The following is a 21,802-nucleotide window of genomic DNA, read 5'->3' as shown; positions in this document are numbered from 1 at the left end:
GTGTCACCGAGCCTGTGTGTTTTTTTGATTGCATAGTGTCGCAGCAGATGAGACTCAAGCTGGCCGACTGCGCCTGAAATGTGAGCAGGCACACGACATCCCTCGTCAGTGCTGAGTCGGCTCGACACTGCTCTGTCATCACCGCCACTTTCGTGATGACTGAATAAAGAAAATTGAATGATAGCCACTACCAAGGGGTTGACATCACTTCAAATACAGAGGTCACAATACACAGTGTCCTCAAATGAATGTGGTACTCAGATTAGCAATTTATCTTGTTGTTTGTTGTTGAAATAGCTTTTGTTTACCATATTCGAAGGGGAAAAACTTTCATGTTCTTAACAGGTCAAACAATTGGTTTTTTTTGTGTGTTTTGCAAATTCCCACCGAGATCAACATGACATATAGAGTCATCTATAGTATCCTTGAAGGGTATTTCTGCCTTTATGTAGAAGAGGCAGACGTTTTATTGTTACTCCACCTAGTGGTAAAAGTGCTTAATACGACACAGCTCCCTTGGACTCCGATTCAAAGAAATATTGAAAATAGGTATAATATTTGACATTAAACTAATTAAATAAAAAGAACCAACTTATCTTGGATCTAGGCTTAATAACAATAATAGAGTAATAGCAACAATTGGCAAAGTATGTACAATGTACACTACCAGTCAAAAGTTTGGACACACCATATGAATTTAATATCTTTTCTTTCATTCTCATGACTATTGACATTGCAGTTTCTCACTGAAGTCATCAAAACTACCTATGGACACACATGGAATTCAGTAGGAAACAGTAAAAGTGTAAAATAACTCCAAAGATGTTTTATATTTCCATTCTTCAAAATAGCCACCTTTCATAAAAAGTATATTTAGCGTGTTTTCTTTTAGCAATAATTACATATATCTTGCTCATATATTTGATGTCTTCAGTATCTATCTGCAGTGTAGAAAGCTGTAAAGATAAAAAAAAAAAAAAAAATAGATGAGTACAAACTTTTGACTGGTAGTGTATGTATAGAGAAAAACAAAAAGAAGATAAAAGTGAAGGTAAATAATGATAACTCAAGCCGTGCTTACCGGTAGATGTGCTCTGAAGACTGTCTGCAGGTGAGATCACCGGCACGCCACTGTCTCCACGGCCCTCCACCTGATCCTGGACTGATGCATCTTGATTTACATCCAAAGGTGAGGGTTCCATTTCTTGGATTGCAGGTATATTATCACTGTCTTTCTCAACAAATTGCTCCCCTGCAGAGTCAGAACTGATTTTTTTCATGTTGTCACAAAGAGAGACAAACAAGAAGTCTGATTTCTTCTCTGAAGCAGTAGTGTTCATGTTCGATTCTAAAAGCAGATTACTTTCCTCTTGTTTCTCCTTAATGCTTGATTCACTACAACTACTGTTAGTCCAGTTTACGTTGGTTAGTTGACCCTTTTGCTCTTGCTCTGTGCTTGACTGTTGACCTGTAGATACCCCCGACACTTCTTCTGACTCAACTATCACCTCCATTCCCTTTTCTTGTAGATTTACCAGTTTTGAAGCATGAAAGCTTGACTCTTGTTTCTTTACAGAGCTGCTCAGGACTGACTGTATAGTCCCGCAGTCAGTTGTTTCTGACTCTTTTTGTTGACAAAGTTTGCTTCCATCTGTACGTTGAACAGCACAACTCGTGTTTACTTGACTGCAAGGACCCACACCGTCTTTGATTTCATTCCTTGCAGAGTTCCTGCTCACAAGAAAATCCTGCTCTGTCTGTGCACCTGATGTGCTTTCGGCTTTCTCTTTGATTATTTTGAGGTGTGATGAAACTGGACGACAAGTGAAAAACGTCCCGTTGTCTTGGAAGTCGGAGTGTTCAATTACAGGAAGCACTGCTTGATCATGAAGCTCGCTGTCTGGGGAATGTGTGTGGATGAAAGACGACCTGGTTTCCTCAGTGAAGCTATGAGAGTGAGGAAACAAGCAGTGCCAAAAGTGTAAAGCAGGTTTAGAACTCACAAAACTAGTAAGAGAGAGGCATAAGTTCATTGTATTCCTGAATAATTCAATAGAGTACTTTCAATCGTGTCATGGTAACACTGCAAAACCTTTGCAACAAGAAAAACACGTCCTCATTTCTGTGACTTACTTCCCCCTTGGTCCAAAAACTCTTCCAGGTGTTTGAGGATGCAGGGTGCGTATCTCTAAGAAAGATGGGGCCGTCTCAACAGGCTTGTGCTGGGTGAAAGAGAGCGACTGGCCAGACTGGTAAGCAGAAGGCTGAGGGGAATAAATATGCGAGGGCTGATAACTTGCCTCAGAAGCCTTCATTCGGTTTGTAGAGTCCCAGCAGGTGAGGGTCTGTGACGGCGGCGACCAGTCTGGTGTGTGCAGAGGCTGATAGCAGGCTGAGGGCTGAGATCTCTGCCACCAGCTGGAATCGTTTTGGTGGCAAGCGTTAAATGCCGATACCCGGAGCCTGGACCGTGTTGTGAAGCAGACAAATTAACAATCATTCCAACTTTAGAATATGGACACACATTAATGCAAATCTGCCTTCGCCCTAAGACAGTTGGGATAGGCTCCAGCAGCCCCCCGTGACCCTGAGCTCGGGACTAAGCGGGTATGGAAAATGAATGAATGAAGGATGATGATTAATGCAAATCAGGATGAAACAGAGACAAATAGATGCGTCTATGGCTTAAAATAAGTTATGATGCATATTTCTGAACCTGTACTTGGAAATTACATTTGATCGCCTTAAATCATATAGCACAATAAATATACTCAGATAATTTGATAAATAATTTATTATATCTGACTAAGGGAAATAATATTGAATTGAAAAAAAAATTTAATTGATTTTTAATTGGCCAGTCTGCCTTTGCACTGCTCTGAATGGCTTCATATCGTCACCTCGACAACAGGTGTATATTGACACATCAATTACTGTAAAAACACAACAGCTCTGAAAATAATGTTTTGTCTTACCGGTCTGCATCTCTGCTCTCCTCTTGACTCACGCTCCATCTGTTTTGAGACAACAGCTCCCCCTGGCTGCCAGAATACCTTTCCACCACTGTATGCAGAACCAAAAAAAAATGAAATAAAATAAAAATAAACCATAAAACTGTTCATGGAAAAATTACCCTCATTATCGGCTTGAACCTGGTTTACCTGTAAAACAAACCTAATACCTATGATATCAAACAGCATCTATGAATTTTTAGAAACCCTATGCAAATCTGTTTTGAAAATTACAAGGAATCAGTACTGGGCGGGGCTTATAACTGTCAACTAACTTTGCCTGTGACTGTTCACTAAATTGTGGCTGTTTTTGCCTGCAGAGTGGCTCTGGGCCCGAAGAACAGCCAGGATCTTCTGCGCCGCCAGAGACAGTGTTCCAGAGTAGCTGTTGCATGACCCGTCCATCTCCTGTCTCTACGCTTAGTTTCTACTTTAGACTCCGCCTCTGCCACTATCCTGAACACAAAAAGGGAGAAAAATCTCAATTTATCACCAGTAAACATGCTCTCTCATAAAGCAGGTGCAAAAAATTAGACATTTTCTTCATAAAAAAGTATTTTTTCTTGATTGTTGTTTCATTTATGATAAACATTTATTAGGGAATACAAATTACATTTCCAAAAATCGACAATTTTAAATGTCACAAGTTTTATATCAGTTTGTTAATATTTATTAAAATAAACACAACAGAATAAACCAAAATAACATTTTTAAACAAGAACATTTGATCAAACACTTGTGTCACAATAAAAACTTAGTGACTCAAGATAATAGCCTCCAACTCAATTACAAATTAAGTGGAGGTGCACAAAAGAACAGGACAACAATAGATACATTTGGTCATTGGGTGCAACTCTTCAATCTACACAACATAGGCTGACTCCATATTCTGGGTGTCATGAAGTTAAACTTGCGGCACGCATCCATTTTCACAGGTTTTACTGCTGCCCCCTTTTGGCCTCCAGGTCTTCCAATATTTTCTGCAGCAGCCGTGGATCCAAGTGAAAGTAGACGTACAGTTCTTTCTCCCGCTTCAGGAGGGCGTCACGCTGCAGCTGTGACTGCTTGGTTTTAACTTCTCCAATGATTTCCTCCATTACTTTCTGTAAACTCTGCAGCTGGGACTCGGCTTCTGCCAGTTTTGACATCAGCTCCTGTGGAGAGTATTTGGTAAGAAAAGGAGAGTGAGTGAAGTGAAACCAAAAGGCTTGTCCACAGATGTCACAGACATTGTCCACAAAGTCAGTAGTCTGATGAAAAATGTTTTTACTCATGAAATATGTGATAAAACAATAATTCAGTTACGTTACTATTCTCAGCAAGTGAAACTTCCCCCATGCCAATTTAAAGTGCTCATTCAGATTGATTGTGGCTGATTAACAAATACCAGATAACACTTCTATTAAAGGATTTAAGTGGCACTCAGAAACGTGTGGTTTAAAACAGATGTGGGTCTATTTGTGGGTTAAAAAAAACAAAAACAAAACAAAACCCAACAATAACACCCCCACGTGCTACCAGTTCCCTTCACCAATCGGGACAGCGGGTTTTTTAAAAAAAAAAACACACAACTAACTCACATGGGGAACTGTTCCAGATACCGACTACGTAAGTTAATGCTGATGCTTGTGATTAGATACAAAAGAAAAACCCACCTGTGCATTGGGACAGAGCAGCTCCTGGTCAGTGATGCCAGTAGGACATACCTGCGGCCCTAAGACCAGCTGCTGCAGCTCTGTGTACATCACTCTGTGGAGCGCCTCGCAGTCACCACTCAGCCGAGTGGCCTTGTAGCGCTGCTCGCGGCTGGCGCTGCCAAGTGTGTCTCGGGTCATCTGTAGCTCACTCCTGAGGTTGCGAGCTGCTTGGTCCAACGCTTCATATGTCCGAAAAGGCTCAGACCGTGTCTGATCTGAAACACTATCGAGGATCTTGAACAGCCTGGCAAAAACAATGTAGAATGTCCACAAATTAGAAACATAAAGAAATCTGTTTTCCCTCCTTCCGCTCAATCAAATCAGAGTATGTTCACCTGCTGAAGGTTGCGTCCTTGCAGCTGATGATTGGGTTGTTCCTGGGGTTGACAGCCAGGTCTGGATGTGCAAGTGACTCCATTCTAAGGGTTGCTTCTTCCCTTTCCTTGGTTAGTCTGCTTTTCACTACCTCTAGCTGTCTTAGACACTTCGTCCACCTCCGTAATTCCAGCTCTTGAGCCAGGTGCACAATGTCAAAGGATGCCTTCTGGCGAAGTAAGTAGTCTCGCACCTGGTGAGGAAACAAGTGTATTTCATGTAATTTCTCATATTAGGATTATAATGACCTAAAACACACTTTCACTTGTTAAATATTACAAATGTGTGCGATGTGCTCTGCACGACGTAAGTTCTTCAGAACTTTGTTTTAAGATATGTCTCAAGTAAGAAAACAACAATGGAAACCTTAGATCCTTAGAACAAATTTACAATGAGCAACTTGCCTGATCCTGTTTGGATGTATAATATTGCTGTCTTGCCAATTGCAAAGCCAAGTCTCCTCTGATGATGGGCACATTAAGCAGCCTGGCTGACTGTCTTAAGGCTGCATGTACTGGTCCATGAAGCAGGGCTTCCACCTCAGCCTCCACCACCTGCAGCTCATTTCTGGATACAACCTCTCGGACATGCAGTGCAGAGGAGGTGGAAATGTTCTGGGAGAAGAAACAGAACGTCAGAGGGGAGGGATGTGAAACAGCATGCAGGATATCTTCAGCCAACTTTACCTTGGTATTTGAATCTTTTTCAGACAGCCAGTCAAGACCAGCCTTTGCACTTTTCTCTTCTGCTGCAGCCTGCATCAACTGATGCTGGGCCACAATATGAGCCCACTGAAGTCTTGCCATTTCTGTCTTCCTGGACTGCACCAGCTGCTCCTCTCTGTTTTTACCTTTATTCTCATTTTTCTCCTCTTCTCCATTTTCACAAGAATTGAGGTCAAGGACCTCGAAGCACTCAGAAAAAGAAGTCTCAATGATGTTGGAGATGCCTTGGAAGAAATGCTTCTGTGTGAAGGTGGTGAGCATTTTTGTGTTTAGCTCTTCCTGACGCAGGTAGGGTTCCAAGGGCAGTTGGCTGAGGACAACACTTGGAATTTTAGAAATACAGGGGTTTGATGAAATCAAAGGTTCTGCTTTTAAATTTTTCTTGAATTCCGGCTGAGCTGGGAGATACGAGGAGAGATTTCTGACTTCATCTGTCAGATTTTGTAGCAGAGTGTTGGTGTCAGCATTCTCAGCTCCGATGGTAGCGTTGGCGTCCTTTAGTTTGCACGCAGCACCTTCCTTTTCAGCAGCAAGTCGCAGGTCTACATCTGCACGGGAGGTGGCCAAAAGCTGCAGTCTGTTATAGCGTTTCTGCTTCAGTTCTTTCTCTTTACGCAGTGCCTGAAGCTCTGCCTCTAAGTCATCAACAGAGACATCCCCTTCTACTGCAAACACAGAGGAGGAGGATGAAGACAGTGGCCCCAAGAAGCTTCTATTGCTCTCATCTGAAGTGGATTTGAGGACCTCCGCCAAGGCTGCTTCATCCAGAAGTGGTTTGCCAGAATTTTGCAGCTGTTGAAACGCATATGCTTCCTCCGTGGTAAGAACATTGCTTCGCTTGAGGGTCCGACAAAAAAAGCGCAAAAGGTGAAGGTTCTCCGGGGCACAGTCGAACAGCCAGTCAAATTCGGACCCCTTCAGCAACGATGCACCAGGATAACTTAGATTGCTCAGGGCCTCCACAAAGTCGCTACCGGCCAACATGGTGGTACAACTCTGGTTGCTTCTCTTAATACTGTGATTGATAATCACACTGTGAAATATGGCACATATATGAAAAAACAAACAATGACAGGAAAATGAGTGAAAATTCAACAAAACATAGTCATAATCACTTCAGGTTTGGACCAAAAAAAATCAGACATGATAAATCAGCAGCACTTATCTTTAGGATAAAGGCTGATTCAACCAGTTTGAATTTGAAATCTGAAATTTCGTGATTTTGAAATTTGAAATCACACACCATATCTGCGATATCAGATCAAACGAACAACAATGAAATATTATATTAGATTAGACTGAACTTTATTGATCCCAAATTGGGAAACTACACTGTTGCAAACAAGACAAAAAGTGAAAATAGAATAAAAATAAACTATACAGTAGTTAAGAGTTTACAGTTAAAAGTCGTTAAACTATACAGTAAATATGTGACGTGACCTGACCCCGCCACAGAGCTTTAGCTGATATTTAGCCTCCACGTAAACAAACACTTCCGTCGTACGCTGGCAACAAGATTTTTGGCCCGACTGTTAGGATTTCGTTTCGAAATTCATGTTAATGGATGTATTGGGACGGGAATATCTGACATTAAGTAGTATTCTTTATCGTTCAACGTCAACAGTACTGATTGCTGTTACTAGCTAAACAGCAAGTAGCCAGTAAGCAAGTTAACACATTAGCGCGGCTGTTAACCATTTGTCTCTTTTACTCGGGTTGAGAAAATATATTGGTTAGTTTTTCTTACCGAAAAAATGCCAAATTTTAATCGACAATTTTCCTTAACGTTCAGCGTTTCGTGTGCTCTTCTTCCATCCGCGCCAACCGTCCAAACTGAAATACGTCATCACGCAGCGACAGCGTCAAACCATACGTCACGCGTTGGAAATCGGGGCGCAAACGTAACCAATCAAATGTAACGTTTGATGCTTTGGCTCCCGCCACTTGACTGCTCGCTTTCTCCTCTGTCATGCCCAGTGCTGCTCAGTGCTCCCTTGGCACATCAATCCACTGCTGTTGCCCACAGCCCACTGTCACAGCCGGCTACCGCAGCCATTTCGCTCCGAAGAATCTACGCTGGTGAGTTGTTTGGATCACATTTAAGGGAGGTGGAGTGGCGTGCTTGTTGTAAGTAAGTTGTTTAAGTTGCATTGCACAGTAATAAAAATCCTCGTGTTGCGATTTAGAGTTGATGTTAAAGTAGCTTGTCTGGCCACGCTTTATTTACGCCAAGTCGAACTGTTCAAGTACTGATGCCATTTTTTTGTCTTTTAACTGTATTAGGAAATAATTCATTTCAGGGACATGTCAACACAGCGCTGTGGTTAGGTTGCACCACCCGACAGTTCTTGTCGACTTGCTTCGTCTTGCTTTTCTAAGTGATTAGGTGCGACGTTAACTTATGGTGTATCTTTGCGTGTTTGTCCCTTTCAAAAAAAAATACTTCTTTAAAAAAAAAAAAAAAAAAAACAGATATCTCAACCCACTGTTTAATGTGCAGTAGTCTGTTACCAGCTCCGTATCATTGTATTATTCACATGCAATTTTTAGAACTTTTTTTTTCTAAATCAGCATATAATATTCTCATCAGGAACACACTAAAGTTTCAAGGTTCAAGGAATCTTTATTGCCCCCAAGGGGCAAATCGTTATACAGCCAGTAGTAACATAAAACAATCAACTGCAATCATAAAGTAAAAAACAACATACAGCACAGAAGACAGCATTAAATATAACAAACAGAATAATTAATCAATCGAGCAATCACTTGATTGATCACCCATGGCAGCAGGGACAAAAGAATGTTTAAGTCTGTCATTTCTCTCTTCTGCCCTACAGCAAAGCATCATGATCAAAGCTAAGACGTGGATCCTAACCAAACACTTTGATGGCTTCCCGACAGACAGCAATTTTGAGCTAAAGGTGGAGGAGCTCACGGAGCCCAAAAATGGAGGTAGGGTCATTTTCAATCACTGAACGTTTTTGAGACTGAGTCACACACAGCGGAAGCAAAAAAAACAAACAAACTGTCAAGTCATGTTTTTGTGGTTGTTGCAGAGGTGCTGTTGGAAGCTGTGTTTCTCAGTGTTGACCCGTATATGAGGTAAACCTGTCAAATCTGTAAAATTCTGCTTGGATGAAACAGACATTTGAAAGCTGACATAATCCCCCCCCCCCCCCCCTCCAGGCCTTTCAGTAAGGTTCGCATGAAGGAAGGCGAAGTGATGATTGGAACTCAAGTTGCAAAGTAGGAAATAAGCATGAGGTTTTTTTTTTTGTCATGAAGTATACAACCCAATGTTTTCTTAAATTAGACGAGTCCTGCACTTCCTATTAATTGCAAAAGCTGATCATGCACACAAATCAAGAATGCACTTAAAAAAAAAAAAAGAAAAAGGGTTTTGGCTAGCGAATAATATATGCAGCTGTTCCCAGAAGGCCGCCACCTCTTTCCATTTGTGTTCTAACAAAGCACTACCACATGGCCAAACATTGCTCTGTTGCCTAGGATGTCGAGTCAGTAGTTTTAATGTTTGTATTTTGTATGTTTTGTTTTCATTTTACAAAATAGACTTTATTTTTTGTTGTTTTTCTTTTCCTTGCAGAGTACTACAAAGTAAAAACGCTGCCTTTCCCGTGGGAAGCTATGTTGTTGGACGTTGCGGATGGAGGACTCACACTGTCTGTGATGGTACTGGTCTCACATCCATCATTGCAGACTGGCCGCAGGATGTTTCCCTGTCCCTCGCTCTGGGTACCATCGGCATGCCTGGGTGAGCCAGAAGGCGCTACATTGGAGGTTTCCAGAGTAGACGGATTGTTAATTCCTCTGTTCATATTTGAGGTAGTCGAATTGGATTGTTGAACCAAACAGATGTGCTTTGTCCTTATTCGAGAAAACAAACAGGCTGGGAACCAGATGTCCAGCTAATGAGTCGTTCTATGAGCACAAGGAGTCTTTTCATGGAAGAAATTACAAAGAGTTTAGATGAAAGGGTTGAAAGAGTTTTCCACGGAACTGCTGGAAAAACAACTCCCTTGCAGCTGCTTTTTTCCCCTCTCTCTCTTCAGACTTACCGCTGTTTATGGGATAGAAGATGTACTGGATCTTCAGAAAGGCGAGACGCTTTTGGTGAACGCCGCTGCTGGAGCGGTTGGCTCGGTGGTGGGCCAAATTGCCAAAATCAAGGGCTGTAAGGTGGTGGGTTCGGCAGGCTCTGACGCCAAGGTTGCTTTCCTGAAAGAACTAGGCTTCGATGAGGCCTTCAACTACAAGACTGTGGGCTCTCTCGAGGAAGCACTGAGCAAGGCATCCCCTGATGGATACGACTGCTTCTTTGAAAATGTATGCAAGAATCATGGAGCTACAACTCGGAATATGATCAAACCTCTCTCTTGCGGAAATGTACTATCCCTAGAAGTGTTGTTAAAACGTTTTGATTTCTAAAATCTTGGATTTCCAGGTAGGTGGGCCCTTCTCAACTGTGGCTTTGCAACAAATGAAAGAGTTTGGAAGAATAGCTGTGTGCGGAGGCATTGCCACATATAATGACACTACACCGCAAACAGGTAGGTACCTGTGGAGTATGAACTTTTCATCACTAGATGGGGATATTGTGCTGCTAATAAAGCTTAAACAAATGCAACTGGATGTGGAGGCCTTAGACCGCTCCTTCATTTTGTATTATCTTGTTCAGGCCCATATCCCCATCTTACAATGATCTTCAAGCAGCTTAAGATGGAGGGCTTCATGCAGAGCAGGTGGGAGCACAAGCACCCCGAGTCCCTAAAGCGGCTGTTGGGATGGCTGAAAGAGGTCAGTATCCTGTGTATTTTCCATGTATTTATGGAGCATTTTTTGTTATTTATGTACCTTTTTGTTTTGCAGGGAAAACTGCAAAGTCGGGAACATGTCACGAAAGGCTTTGAACAAATGCCAGCTGCCTTCATGGGTATGCTGCGTGGAGAAAACATTGGCAAGGCTATTGTTGCAGTCTGATATATATCAACAGAGAGAAATCCATATCATTAACAACTGACATGACAGACATCATACTTGCCAACCGCTTTGTAGATCCACCTAGTATTTTCTCACTAACATTCATTTAGCTCAGTAAAGTACGTTTGTTATCACATGTTAAAGTACAGCACTGAAGAGTGATTTTTTTTTTTTATATAGATATATCAAAATGTTGGTAGGACATTTAACGCCTTAGTTCACTTCCTTTCAGCTCTGTCCCTTCAGTTTTGCTTTGAAATTGTATTTGCATTGCATTAAAACATAAATAAAAATTATGTGAAGCCACTTTATAACATATTTTCTTTCCAGGTCACTAATCAATGAAACGTTTCCTGCATTAAAAGTATGAGCTCTTTTCATCATCCTGCATCAAAATCGAAATCGAAATCGCCTGTCAGGTTGTTGTGACAGGGAACACTCTATTCGTGCCCATGCCAACAGTTTTGGTATGACCACACATGGAGAACCAATCCACATTTAACATCATGCCACAACAAATAAAAAGGAACCCCTATTTGTGTTTTAATTGTGATTCTTGGATAAATCGGAGTTGGAATTCAAGATGAACAGGACATCATTTGGCCAAATGAGCCTTTTATTAAATGGAGAACCAGTTTGATGATTTAGTTAGCAAGTGATCAGGCAAGAAGATAATCAAGTCCAAAAGAAAAACTATTTTGACAAATAATGAAAAGATTACTAAAGAGTTACTAGAATTGCGCTGCGTTGGTTCAGTCGTTGACGGTAAACGGAGAAACTGTCAAGTCATTATGACTCGATGTGACCCCACCTCAATCTTACTAAAAAAAAAGAAAAAGAAATCGTGCAGGACTTAATACTTCTAAGATAAGAAATATAGAAACAATGTGTTTTCATACTTTACGACATATTTAGACGGACTACTTTTAAAATAGACACAGTAAAAAGAAAACGAAAAACAAAAAAACCCGCTGGTTATGAAATTTCAAAATAAATGTCTCAACTGGAGGCTGGTTTCAGAAAATAAGACAATCAAAACATGCGCACACATACATTTTCAGAAATATTATCGCGAACTTCATTTGATACGTTTACACAACAAGTCTGGGCACTTTCGGAAATACCTTACTATTCGCTACGAACTACACAGAGCTCTTATTTCAAATGCAAGTCAAGCATTTCCGCTCTTGGTTTTGACTACGATTGACTAACTTTTCTTTCATTGAGCAAAACTCGCACCGGGTCCCCAGATAGCGGTGGAAGTTCCCTTTGTGTCATCCTCACTTCATCTTTGTGTGCGAACCACACAGCCGCTACCATGGTTATCGAAATTCAGTGTATGGTAAGTTGAATTCTGTTTGTTGGCGCGTATTAAAACATATTCCAAGAAAACACGAACGGTGCGCGGTCGTTCACTCCTAACTCCCCCATCCCTCGTGACCCAGTCATAGGATGGATTTATATTTCCATGGCGTTTTAGCTCATTTTTATCGAAGTGTAACGTAACTGTTATTAAAAAAAAAAGAAAAAAAAGAACTAGGCAACAGATTCATTTGACTTTACTCGTCAATCAAAAATGTATTTTAACATGTTTCGGCACGATAACCCCGAAGTTAGCTCATGACCATGTGTTACCATGTTCTTGTAATACATCCCTGGTTGCTATGCACTCGCCATCTGTTAAACGGTCGCAGTAGGTCCGTTACAAGCCCTTATAACTGTTTATATCTCTAACCATGTCTACTCTCGCTTGACTTACGGTCAGATAAGCGTTGTCTGGGTATGGATGCTAAAGCCACATCAGGTGCCGACCGGCTAACGAGACGCTACTCATTGGGGTTGGGTTAGAAGGCCTCAGTCAGGCCACAGCAGTTTATAGTGCGGCTCTAACACATTCCCTTCACTGTCGTATTCGAATTAAGTCCCCGTTATTTCCCCCGATGTTGTTTCGTCTGCCCTGTCAAACAAACAGGGCAGCAGCTCGCCAGTCTTTATCCAGTCTGTGAGATCTAATAACGCGAACTGTGCAACTAGTTTAACAGTGATGTTGCTGCAGAGTCAACGCCAGTTATGATAGAAAGTGCTTCCCCGGGTTGAAACTGTGTATAAGCTTCATGTTAGCACCTGCAGTTAGCCAGTGATCCCAATCATCTTATGAGATGTGTATAATATTAATGTTAGCACCTGCAGCTAGCCAGTGATCTCCACTGTGTATAAGCTGTGGATTAGCTTTATGTTAGCACATGCAGTTACACTACCAGTCAAAAGTTCAGACACACTATCTAATGCAATGTTTTTTTCTTTATCTTCAGTACTTTCTACATGTGATACATTGTATACGCATACTGAAGACATCAATAATATGAGCAAGATATACAGTATGTAATCATGCAGCAAAGCTGCAAAATAAAAACATGTTAAATAACTCCAAATGTGCTTTTTATGAAATTAAGAATTTAAATATAAAAGGTGTTTGAGTTATTTTACACTTTCGATTGTGTCCTACATAATTCCACGCGTGTTAATATGTGGTTTTGACACCTTCAGTGAGAAACTGCAATGTCAATAGTCTTGAGAATGAACGAAAACACATTAAATTCATAGTGTGTGTCCAAGCGTTTGACTGGTAGTGTAGTCAGAGATCTCTATCATGTTGAATGATCTGACAGGAAATGCTAGCAGCTTGCCAGCTGTCAGTAAATTATAGATAACCACGAAAGTTAAAACTAAGTTCTCTATATTTTCGAATTCAATAAAAGCTAAAGCACAGCCCTCAGGTTGAAGCAGTAGGTGAGGCTCCCAGTCGCTGCATGTCCAAACTAGAGCCTTACACACTTTTATATTTTTATAACAATTGTTTTACTTTCCACAGGATGACTTCAATCAGTATGTTAAAGGCTCCGGAGACAAGCTGGTGGTGGTGGACTTCACTGCCACATGGTGCGGCCCCTGCAAACAGATTTCCCCTGTATTTGACGTAAGTGGATAATTGCACCAGGTGGTGGTAATGTTCAAATTAATACTATCCCATCCACTGTGGTACTTTCGCTAGTTTGCTGTTGAAGGTTGCCCTTTGATTAGGAATATTCCAATTGTTAGAGGGCAGCAGCTGCAGCATCTGTTATTAGGAGGCGACTGTTACCACGGCAACCTCTAATCAAGCTCTCTACTACAAAATTAGCTGGAAGGAGCAGCTCTTTATACAGGAGTTGCCATCCCATAGACCTGTTTTTTGAACTTTGAAATATAAATGCTTCAAAAATCACCATTGAAGTGTGACCCTACGTATTTGTTTTTGTTTGTAGACGCTGGCAGGATTGCCTGAAAACAAGAACGTAGTTTTCCTGAAAGTGGATGTCGATGATGCGGCGGTAAGTGTCAGATCATTTAAAGTACAAGTAGTTTCCACAGAATGTCTCACATGCAGCAGCTAGCTTCCGATTACCTGTGAGGGTTTCAAGGCGGTGCACCGACGGATCCACTCTTGTTTTTAATTGCTTGAAAATCAACAAAAAAGTCTGCATCCATCACTCCTGTTTACACTGAATGCAGTGTGTGTGTGTGTGTGTGTGTGTGTGTGTGTGTGTGTGTGTGTGTGTGTGTGTGTGTGTGTGTGTGTGTGTGTGTGTGCGCGCACGCGCGCGCGCCACAAGTCAGCCAGAATTTACAATATGCTGTGATTTTCTCCCCCCCCCCCTCTCTCTCTCTCTCTCCCCCCCCCCCAGGATGTGAGTGAAAATTGTGAAATTTCCTGCATGCCCACATTTCACTTCTACAAGAATGGAGAGAAGGTAAGTGTTGAAGAATTAACAGCACAAAATCGATTCAAGCGTTGTCTTTTTTCTAGAGAAACACAATTTTAAAGAATATCAGGTAAATTTTCTCACAATCAATTTTTTGTAACAAAAAGCCCTTCCTTGTCTTTCAGGTGTTTGAGTTCTCAGGTTGCCAGAAGACCCTCCTGGCAGAAAAAGTAAAGGAGTTAAGAACACAGTAGCCACTGATGCCTTCTCTACAATCTGTCCCAGTGTAATCTGTTTTTAGTAGTAGAAATCAGCACTTCCGTTAAGCAAGAGCATCATTAATGAACACCACTCATGTATGTGCGCTGCCACCATTCATCTCTCTTTCGCTTTACATACTGAATCTCAGTGAAAGACCTGCTATTGTTACATTATCCATATGTTACTGGAAGACTGGAACCCTGTGCTCATCACGAGGTCCTGAAATGCGTCTAACACAATGCATCAATAAATTAAGAGGACACCTAAAACATTGACGTGTTTTTCTTCAGTTTGCGTGAGAGTTTTTATCGTTTCCTTCCCAAACAACAGGGAAGTGAGGAACTCCGGCTGTGGTAACTGCGTCAGGTACCACAGCAGCTTTGTCCACTGACTTAACCCGGTCAGGTTCTTTAGAACTTTGGGTCTGGTATATGTTAAGAGTTTCTTCGATACAAGGCAAGACTTCCCCACTTTTAATATGAAACATTGGGACAAAGCAGCTCAAATATTATCATAGCAAGTAAGTGTACAATAAATAGCTCAATAGCTCAAAAATGAATTACACACATTCATTATTAGAAATAGTTTTTCAATTTTGACCCTGCATTCTTTGTGTTTTACAATGTTTTCCATCCTTCAAAAAGGGCAGTTAAAATGAGCCACTAATGATAAAAAGATATTCTGGTTATCAGGAAAATAATTAATTATGTTTAAAGGCAAAACTAACAACAACAAAAAAAAAAGCATGGACAATTCTAAACTGCAAACAAATAATGTACTGGGCCAAAAACAATTCATCACCACCTACAACCCTGCAAAGTGTTTCAGGAATTGAGACATTCGAGGGGAAACCTTGATTTTAAAACCCTCTGTATTTTGGCTGTGTGGTGAATCAGCAGGAAACCAGAACTAAATAAATGCTCAGACATGATCCCATTTAATCTTAAAGATTTTATTCACACACATGGGTAAAATGGGGATGAGGTATTCGCGGTTACGGCGTGGTGCTCATTTTTATTTATTTTTTTGTAACAGTATTCAACGTTTTTTGTTGTATAATGTGGAGGCAGAGAGTACTTTAATTTACCATACGAGATGGAGAAGGGGTGGCATCCTTTCATTTCCTCACACTCCTTTTGGAATGTTTGGTTGTGCATCCTTAGTTTTCATTTTTGGTCCGTTTTTTTTTTTCCTTTTCACATATTCAGATGAATCAGTAAAATCAGTGACATTTCAATGACAGATTATAATTCAAAAGATACACCCTCACCATTACCCTTAACCAGTTGCTGCAGAGCAAAAGTAAATAAAGGCCCCAGTTACTTTATTCAATATTTGGTCAAATTAAAAACAAAAGATCCAGATTAAACTATTTACGTTGAGTAAAATCCAGCATTGGCTGACCAGGGCTTTACTTCATCAATTTGAGTATCTTTTTCTGGAGCTGCTCTGAATCATTGCTGAGCAGCTCATCCATCTGAAAAACAGAACAAATAGGGATGAAGAGTTAAATTGCTGACACCACAGGACTTTAACAGTGTCTGGCTTAGTTCAGCAGTTGATTGCAACCCCACTTTCAAAATGTGTCACTATGCCATGACTGATCATTTTGATGCGTAGAACTGCTTTCTAGCTAATGGCAGAACACTTGTAGTAGAGCTGCAGCAGCTCAAGCTGTCCATAGTCCTCCAGGGGTGCGAGATGAAAGCAGAATCCACCTGATCAAATGTTTCACCTAAACTAGAATAGAATAGCCTTTATTGTCCTTGTACAGCGTACAACGAGATTAGAATTGCAACTCCCTGTGGTGGCAAAAAGCATTAAGAAAAACACAATAAATATATGTACATCTAAAACACAATAGCAGCATGAGTCTGTACAGGTGCCAGAGTGATACGTGTAGGCAGATAAGAGAATGGTTATTGCACAATGAGTGTATTAGTTACTGACACAAAAGTACCATTTATTGCACGATGATCAATGTGGTCAGTATTTGTGTGGATAGAGGGAGTGGACAGGTTCAACTGGCTCTGTGATTGTTGACTACAGTGATAGCTCTTGGGAAGAAGCTGTTCCTGAGTCTATTTGTTCTGGTTTTGTGAGAGCAGGTCAAACAGGTGATTACTGGAGTGGGAGTATCCTTGATGATGTTGCCAGCTTTGCTTAGATAACGAGAGTTGGCAATGTCCTCCAGGCTGGGCAGAGAGCAGCCAGTGATCTAGCCAGTGAACCAGCACCACAGACAGGGCTTACCTTATCTCCATCTTTGAAAAACAGGAACATGGGTGGAGAATTGACGTTGTACTCTTTAAACACTTCCTGGAAGAAAAAAAAAAAGGGTAAAGAGGGTGTGTGAACAGTTACGCCAGTTAGCATTGAATTTAGGCCTTTTGAAGCTTGTGGTGCTTTTCTCCCGACTTTCTAAAATGAGAACAGGTAAAAATCTAATCTCACGAGAAAATTGCAGTGCTACATATCAGTACAGTAATCAATAGTACAGTAGCACAGCGCATGTGGACTCTCCTGTAGGACTGTGAAAATGCATTCAGTGTGCTACGCGATATTTCAACTGCTGGTTGGCCACAGAAGCCTTTGCTTTTGGTGTGGATGAGGTGCTGTGGCCAGACCAAAACAGAAGAGACGATGAAGCTTGTTTTGTTTTTTAACTGTGAAGAGTAAATCTTTTTTTTGTTTTATATGTAGACCACCATGGATGTAGATTGTTTGCATTGTTTTTGTGGGGGGGGGGGGGGGGGGGGGGGGGGAATTGGTCACCTGTGTCGTCAGTAAAACACTGGAAAAAAAAAAAAGAAATCACGAGTGGAGAAGTGATTTTCCTTCATCATAGTGTTTTAAATTGAACTCATGAGTTTTCAAATGGCTCCTATAAATGTCTATGATGGTCTGTGTGTCTTTTTGAGAAGAAACAACATTGTCTTGCATTTTAAGTTTCATTTTGCAGGAGAATTGAGAGGTGTTGCTCAATGTCAGAAAATGTTTGTGAACAACTGAGAAAAAACTGAGACGCCTCAGGCTGAGTGACTGCACATGTCTGAACTTGCATCTCCAGTGCTTTTTAATTACAGGCTTGAAAAGATCAGCACTTACTGTGGCTTCCTCCAACTCCGCCTTCGCGAAAAGAATGCTCTTGCACTTTGTGTTATTAGCCGCTTTCTGGGGAAAAAAATAAATAAAAATGTGTCAAAAACCACACCAATTCTGCTCCACTTTAAAATATTCCAACTTAGACATATTTTCACTGATACACATGAAGGAATACACTGTAAAGTCACCACGCGCCAACAGCTTAATGCACTTACATCATACTTCTTGAAAATATCCTGAGAGTCCACACTACTGTCATCTGAGAAGCCCAAGATCACCCGGTCATAAAGACGCAGGATATTGACTTCCAGCTGCAGACAACAAACACATTTAAAGAATTGTGATTCAATTCCTAATACTTGTGTTTTCAAAGATTTCAAAGACTTGTTTGGGTATCTGTGAGTGGGCTAATTTCTCCATAAATCAGCCTCCTCATGAGGTCACATGTCAAATCCAGTCACCAATTCAGGCGCTCAATCAAATCAATTCAGTGGGTGAAAGGTGTGGCAATCAGGAAGAAGAAAAGTGAATGCATCTTACCGATGAGGTGACCGCTTCAGACATGTCGCTGATGCAATTTTTTGGGTTGTTCCTTGTGTGTGTGTTCCTCTTCACTCTTCTGCTGTTGTGACAGAGCCTCTTCCAGTCTCAGACTTGTTTTTCAAGCTGAGCTGGCCAGGTCCTCCTCTGATCCAACCACTGCAGGTAAGTTGAGATGGAAAACGCCTGGGGCGAGGGGAACACCCACATCTCTAGCTTAGCATGAAACAGCGTGAAACCACTCAACTCAACTTTTTCAGTTCTTTTCAAGTCAAGTCAGTTTGAAGTCAAGTTATTTTTATTGTCATTGTTAAACAGCAAAACATCTTTGTTTGGAGCATCCCCATCACCACAGGCATCAACAACAATAATCATAAATAAACAAATACCAAAGCGCAACAGTGCTAGTGCATATGAAATATTGACAGTCCATTTGCATGCAAATAGTCCATAATTATGTAAAAATGGAAGGGGGGCGGGGGGGCTGCAGTCTGCAATAGATGGTGGATAGTGTACAGTGCAACAATGCAGTCCAGTTCACAGTTGTTGATGTTATTGTTGTTGTTTGTTGAGCAGTCTGACAGCGTGAGGGTACAGGCTGTTGGTCAGTCTGCTGGTCCTGGAGCGGATGGACTGGAATCTCCTACCAGAAGGCAGTCTCCGAAAAAGATGGGGTGCTGGGTGAAACCGGTCCAGTAGGATGTTGTTCACCCGGCGAAGGCGGCGGGAGGTGAGGACTGCTGAGATCTCTGGGAGGCTCTTCCCAATGATCCTCTCTGCAGCCTTGACCACTCTCGGGAGCTCCGGGCCGCTGCAACTCTGTGCACCGCCAAGAGAGGTGTTCCTGAATGATGTCACTTGGCTGGTGCCAATCTACAATCGGGCAAGGTGGATAAAAGACTCAGTTGATGTGCGCGTCAGTGGACCAAGAGGGAGAGAAAGAGAGAGCTGTGTGATCAGGGCCGTCAAGCAAGCTGCACAACCTGGGAGGGACTAGTCGACGGTGACATGAGCTGCGGAAGACTCCATGGGCGAGGCTCAGCGTCTTGATTCGCTCAACCTGCGGCACACTTCCTTATGCTGGTAGTCTTCACCAGTGGTTTGGGTGACAGCTGCTCACTCTGCAGTGCTCCCAGCGCCAGATTCCAGCACACGCTGCAAGACCGCACTCCCTTAGAGGCGCCATGACCAGGTCCCACACGGCATTAAAGAGTCACTACCGGCACAGAACCACAGCAACTAACACGGAAACTTTAACGCTATTCAGTGTTCAATTCAATGTTCGCCCGAGGTGTCTTTGAACGCAGCACTGCTGCTACCTGCTAGATCTCAACCAATACATGTGCCCATTGGTATTGTTGCTAACCAACGGTGAGACAGTTAGCAGTTTGAGGGAGGGTTCTGGCAAGTTTGTGTGTGCGTGCGTGCATGTGTGGCGAGGGGAACTGGGGGAGGTGGGTGTAAAGGAAAATGGGGGGGGTTGCCGGACAACGCCACCTGGGGGGTTGCACCCCAGGAAATGAACTACAATAAAAATTCTTCGGGCTACACAATTGTCATTACACTCTGGAATGCAAGAGGACAAGATGGACTTCCAAAAACAGCTTTATTTGACAATTTTAAAATAGTTAACTTTTTTTTAAACACAGAAAAACACACAAAACACACACAAAACAAAACAAAACAAAACAATAAGACTAGGTCTCGCTGCCTGAGTGTCAAGAAAATAAGTATACCAAAAAGACTGTTAAACATAAGAAACTAAGGGAACCAGGGCTGGACGTAGCCGAGCGGGCAGGCTAAACAAACTAAAGAAAACTAAAAAAAAAAAAAAAGGACACACAGAGCACCAGAGGAGGAGAGGCTCAGAAAAACTGCGGCTTTTAACAGCCAAGCGGTGAACGATCACGATCACGCACACACAGCACCACCTCCCGACGAACGGGCACCCGCCAGGGTTCCTCCTCCAGCCCGCGTTAGGATTGCTAGCCGAGCTGCAGAAGACAGAGTTCTCAACGTGGAGTATTTAAAACGACTAGTTTCACTCTGGCGCAGGTGTAATCAATGACGCTAAAATGTCACTGTCTGCAGCGCAGGTGTGACTGATGACGCAAAGGTGGGGGCAAACCCACCTGCCACACATGCGTTCGTGTGCGATTTGTGTTTTTGTTTTTTCTCGGAATCGTCAAACGCCTGAGATCCGGCACCGTGCCGGAATACGCTATGCCAAAAAACTTGCCTGTTGACTGAATGAACGAGGAAATCAAATGCTGTGTGTGGCAGAAAGAGGATGCAGACAGAGAGAAAGTTGAGGTTCATTGAGGAAAACCTGAAAAACTCAGTTTCCCTCATTTCAGGTTTAACAGACTCAGAGTTTTCATTAGACCTGCTGTGGGGACTGTTTGTTCATCTTTAGTTCTTGTCAGCTACTTCGAAGTTATATTGTTGATTGATTATTTTAAACGTGTTTCATTTAGATTAGAGTTCTTTAGTATTGTCTTTGCGTGTAGGTTTGCTTTCATTAATTCCCAGTTGAGTGTTTTGTTTGTCAAGTTATTAATTTGTTCATTTGCTTTGTTACACACTTCCTTGTGCTGGTAGTCTTTGCCAGTGGTTTGGGTGACAGCTGTTCACTCTGCAGCGCTCCCTGCTCCAACTTCCAGCACACACTGCCAGGCTGTAAGACCGCACTCCCTCAGAGGCGCCATGACCAGGACCCTCACAGCAACAAAGAGTCACTACCAGCACAGAACCACAGCAACTAATACAGAAGGTGGGGGACGGAAATAAATCTGCCAGGCCAAGAGCAACAGCAAGAAGGGAAGCAAGGCAGATTCAAGTGCAGTGACTCTTGTCATTGTTATCAAAATAAATATTAATTATAAAAAGCAGGATTGGAATGAACCTGCAGAGTAAGGGGTGGAACTTTTGAATAGAGTCCCAAGAAAAAAAAGGACTTCGAATCAATGATAAATATATGCGATAAAATACGTAAAAAAACCTTTTTTTTTTTAATAAAAAAGGCAGACAACTTTCTTTCCTCAAACACCGCATGGTACAGTTTATTTGTAAATGACTCATTAAATTGATATTTTTAACTGCCTGTAGATCTTGCAAGAGACATCTGGTGAACAGCATCGTTGCTCAGTGTATTAAAACAAAAACAAAAAAGCCCGAAAAAAAACAACCCACCCAAACATGTGAAACCAGGTTTTAGTGCAGCAGGGAATTTTCAGCGTTGTTTCTTTTGTTGCCTCTGTCAATGCCACCAAAGTGTTCATTCTTATCTGCTGCCATATATATATCTATAATTTAATGTTTCAAAACAAATGCAAATGGAATAAAAG

At 41.8% G+C, this 21,802-nt stretch overlaps 5 protein-coding genes and 2 long non-coding RNA genes across 11 annotated transcripts in view; 3 read left to right on the top strand and 4 right to left on the bottom strand.

The window, feature by feature from the left end:
- poln (polymerase (DNA directed) nu) overlaps positions 1-1,104 on the bottom strand; it is a 32,261-nt gene extending 31,157 nt beyond the window's left edge. The window contains exon 1 of the mRNA XM_076028305.1: positions 1,082-1,104. The gene's annotated coding sequence lies outside the window, so the exon portion shown is untranslated. The remainder of the gene's footprint in view (positions 1-1,081) is intronic.
- A 43-nt stretch (positions 1,105-1,147) lies between these two features.
- On the bottom strand, positions 1,148-7,681 carry LOC142889527 (uncharacterized). 2 transcript variants are annotated; one of them, XR_012926849.1, is made up of 5 exons: positions 7,556-7,681; positions 3,162-3,467; positions 2,976-3,063; positions 2,134-2,463; positions 1,148-1,947 (listed from the first exon to the last, which is right to left on the bottom strand). It is a non-coding gene; the product is annotated as an uncharacterized LOC142889527 (long non-coding RNA). The 2 variants fall into 2 exon arrangements; XR_012926848.1 differs by having other exon boundaries at positions 3,287-3,467.
- Positions 3,594-7,143, bottom strand: haus3 (HAUS augmin-like complex, subunit 3). Of its 2 annotated transcripts, none has more exons than XM_076028308.1 (5): positions 5,770-7,143; positions 5,488-5,697; positions 5,044-5,276; positions 4,718-4,952; positions 3,594-4,165 (listed from the first exon to the last, which is right to left on the bottom strand). In XM_076028308.1, exons 1-5 carry the CDS (start codon positions 6,790-6,792, stop codon positions 3,950-3,952), a joined length of 1,917 nt encoding a protein of 638 aa, XP_075884423.1. In that variant the 5' UTR covers positions 6,793-7,143; the 3' UTR covers positions 3,594-3,949. The 2 variants fall into 2 exon arrangements, with proteins under 2 accessions (XP_075884423.1, XP_075884422.1); XM_076028307.1 differs by having other exon boundaries at positions 4,667-4,952; positions 5,770-7,142.
- Positions 7,682-7,798: 117 nt separating the features above from the next.
- LOC142889521 (prostaglandin reductase 1-like) lies at positions 7,799-11,112 on the top strand. Of its 3 annotated transcripts, none has more exons than XM_076028318.1 (9): positions 7,799-7,887; positions 8,646-8,760; positions 8,865-8,910; positions 8,995-9,054; positions 9,413-9,580; positions 9,879-10,152; positions 10,271-10,376; positions 10,505-10,623; positions 10,696-11,112. In XM_076028318.1, the coding sequence occupies exons 2-9, from the start codon at positions 8,655-8,657 to the stop codon at positions 10,804-10,806; spliced, it is 990 nt and encodes a 329-aa protein (XP_075884433.1). In that variant the 5' UTR covers positions 7,799-7,887; positions 8,646-8,654; the 3' UTR covers positions 10,807-11,112. The 3 variants fall into 3 exon arrangements, with proteins under 3 accessions (XP_075884433.1, XP_075884435.1, XP_075884434.1); XM_076028320.1 differs by having other exon boundaries at positions 7,800-7,935; XM_076028319.1 differs by having other exon boundaries at positions 7,800-7,939.
- Positions 11,113-11,990: 878 nt separating this feature from the next.
- txnb (thioredoxin b) lies at positions 11,991-15,079 on the top strand. Its single transcript, XM_076028322.1, has 5 exons — positions 11,991-12,148; positions 13,679-13,783; positions 14,112-14,177; positions 14,532-14,597; positions 14,735-15,079. The coding sequence occupies exons 1-5, from the start codon at positions 12,125-12,127 to the stop codon at positions 14,801-14,803; spliced, it is 330 nt and encodes a 109-aa protein (XP_075884437.1). The 5' UTR covers positions 11,991-12,124; the 3' UTR covers positions 14,804-15,079.
- A 944-nt stretch (positions 15,080-16,023) lies between these two features.
- On the bottom strand, positions 16,024-18,659 carry LOC142889524 (uncharacterized). The gene is made up of 5 exons (XM_076028324.1): positions 18,456-18,659; positions 18,131-18,226; positions 17,919-17,984; positions 17,064-17,129; positions 16,024-16,287 (listed from the first exon to the last, which is right to left on the bottom strand). Exons 1-5 carry the CDS (start codon positions 18,477-18,479, stop codon positions 16,222-16,224), a joined length of 318 nt encoding a protein of 105 aa, XP_075884439.1. The 5' UTR covers positions 18,480-18,659; the 3' UTR covers positions 16,024-16,221.
- LOC142889526 (uncharacterized) lies at positions 18,584-21,798 on the top strand. Its single transcript, XR_012926847.1, has 3 exons — positions 18,584-18,725; positions 19,292-19,721; positions 21,269-21,798. It is a non-coding gene; the product is annotated as an uncharacterized LOC142889526 (long non-coding RNA).
- Positions 21,799-21,802: the final 4 nt, after the last annotated feature.

This window comes from Nelusetta ayraudi, unplaced genomic scaffold, assembly GCF_046127955.1.
Source record: "Nelusetta ayraudi isolate G7.1 ecotype Tasmania unplaced genomic scaffold, CSIRO-AGI_Nayr_v1 ptg000022l, whole genome shotgun sequence".
In the NCBI taxonomy this organism is placed as follows: Eukaryota; Metazoa; Chordata; class Actinopteri; order Tetraodontiformes; family Monacanthidae; genus Nelusetta; species Nelusetta ayraudi.
The sequence above is the reverse complement of the archived record's forward strand: the minus strand, read 5'-3'. Positions and strand labels throughout refer to the sequence as shown.

Bases quoted from the DNA above. Each gene is read 5' to 3' on its own strand.
- LOC142889521 (XM_076028318.1), top strand. From the start codon at position 8,655: ATGATCAAAGCTAAGACGTGGATCCTAACCAAACACTTTGATGGCTTC. The intron at 8,911-8,994 runs GTAAACCTGTCA...CCCCCCCTCCAG, and splicing joins AGTGTTGACCCGTATATGAG to GCCTTTCAGTAAGGTTCGCA. The intron at 10,624-10,695 runs GTCAGTATCCTG...TTTGTTTTGCAG, and splicing joins TGTTGGGATGGCTGAAAGAG to GGAAAACTGCAAAGTCGGGA.
- LOC142889524 (XM_076028324.1), bottom strand. From the start codon at position 18,479: ATGTCTGAAGCGGTCACCTCATCG. The intron at 18,227-18,455 runs GTAAGATGCATT...TGTTGTCTGCAG, and splicing joins CTGAAGCGGTCACCTCATCG to CTGGAAGTCAATATCCTGCG. The intron at 17,130-17,918 runs GTAAGTGCTGAT...TTTTTCTTCCAG, and splicing joins CGGAGTTGGAGGAAGCCACA to GAAGTGTTTAAAGAGTACAA.
- txnb (XM_076028322.1), top strand. From the start codon at position 12,125: ATGGTTATCGAAATTCAGTGTATG. The intron at 12,149-13,678 runs GTAAGTTGAATT...TACTTTCCACAG, and splicing joins TTATCGAAATTCAGTGTATG to GATGACTTCAATCAGTATGT. The intron at 14,598-14,734 runs GTAAGTGTTGAA...CTTGTCTTTCAG, and splicing joins TCTACAAGAATGGAGAGAAG to GTGTTTGAGTTCTCAGGTTG.
- haus3 (XM_076028307.1), bottom strand. From the start codon at position 6,792: ATGTTGGCCGGTAGCGACTTTGTGGAGGCCCTGAGCAATCTAAGTTAT. The intron at 5,277-5,487 runs GCAAGTTGCTCA...TTTCCTCACCAG, and splicing joins ATACATCCAAACAGGATCAG to GTGCGAGACTACTTACTTCG. The intron at 4,166-4,666 runs GTGGGTTTTTCT...TACTCTCCACAG, and splicing joins TGCTCTGTCCCAATGCACAG to GAGCTGATGTCAAAACTGGC.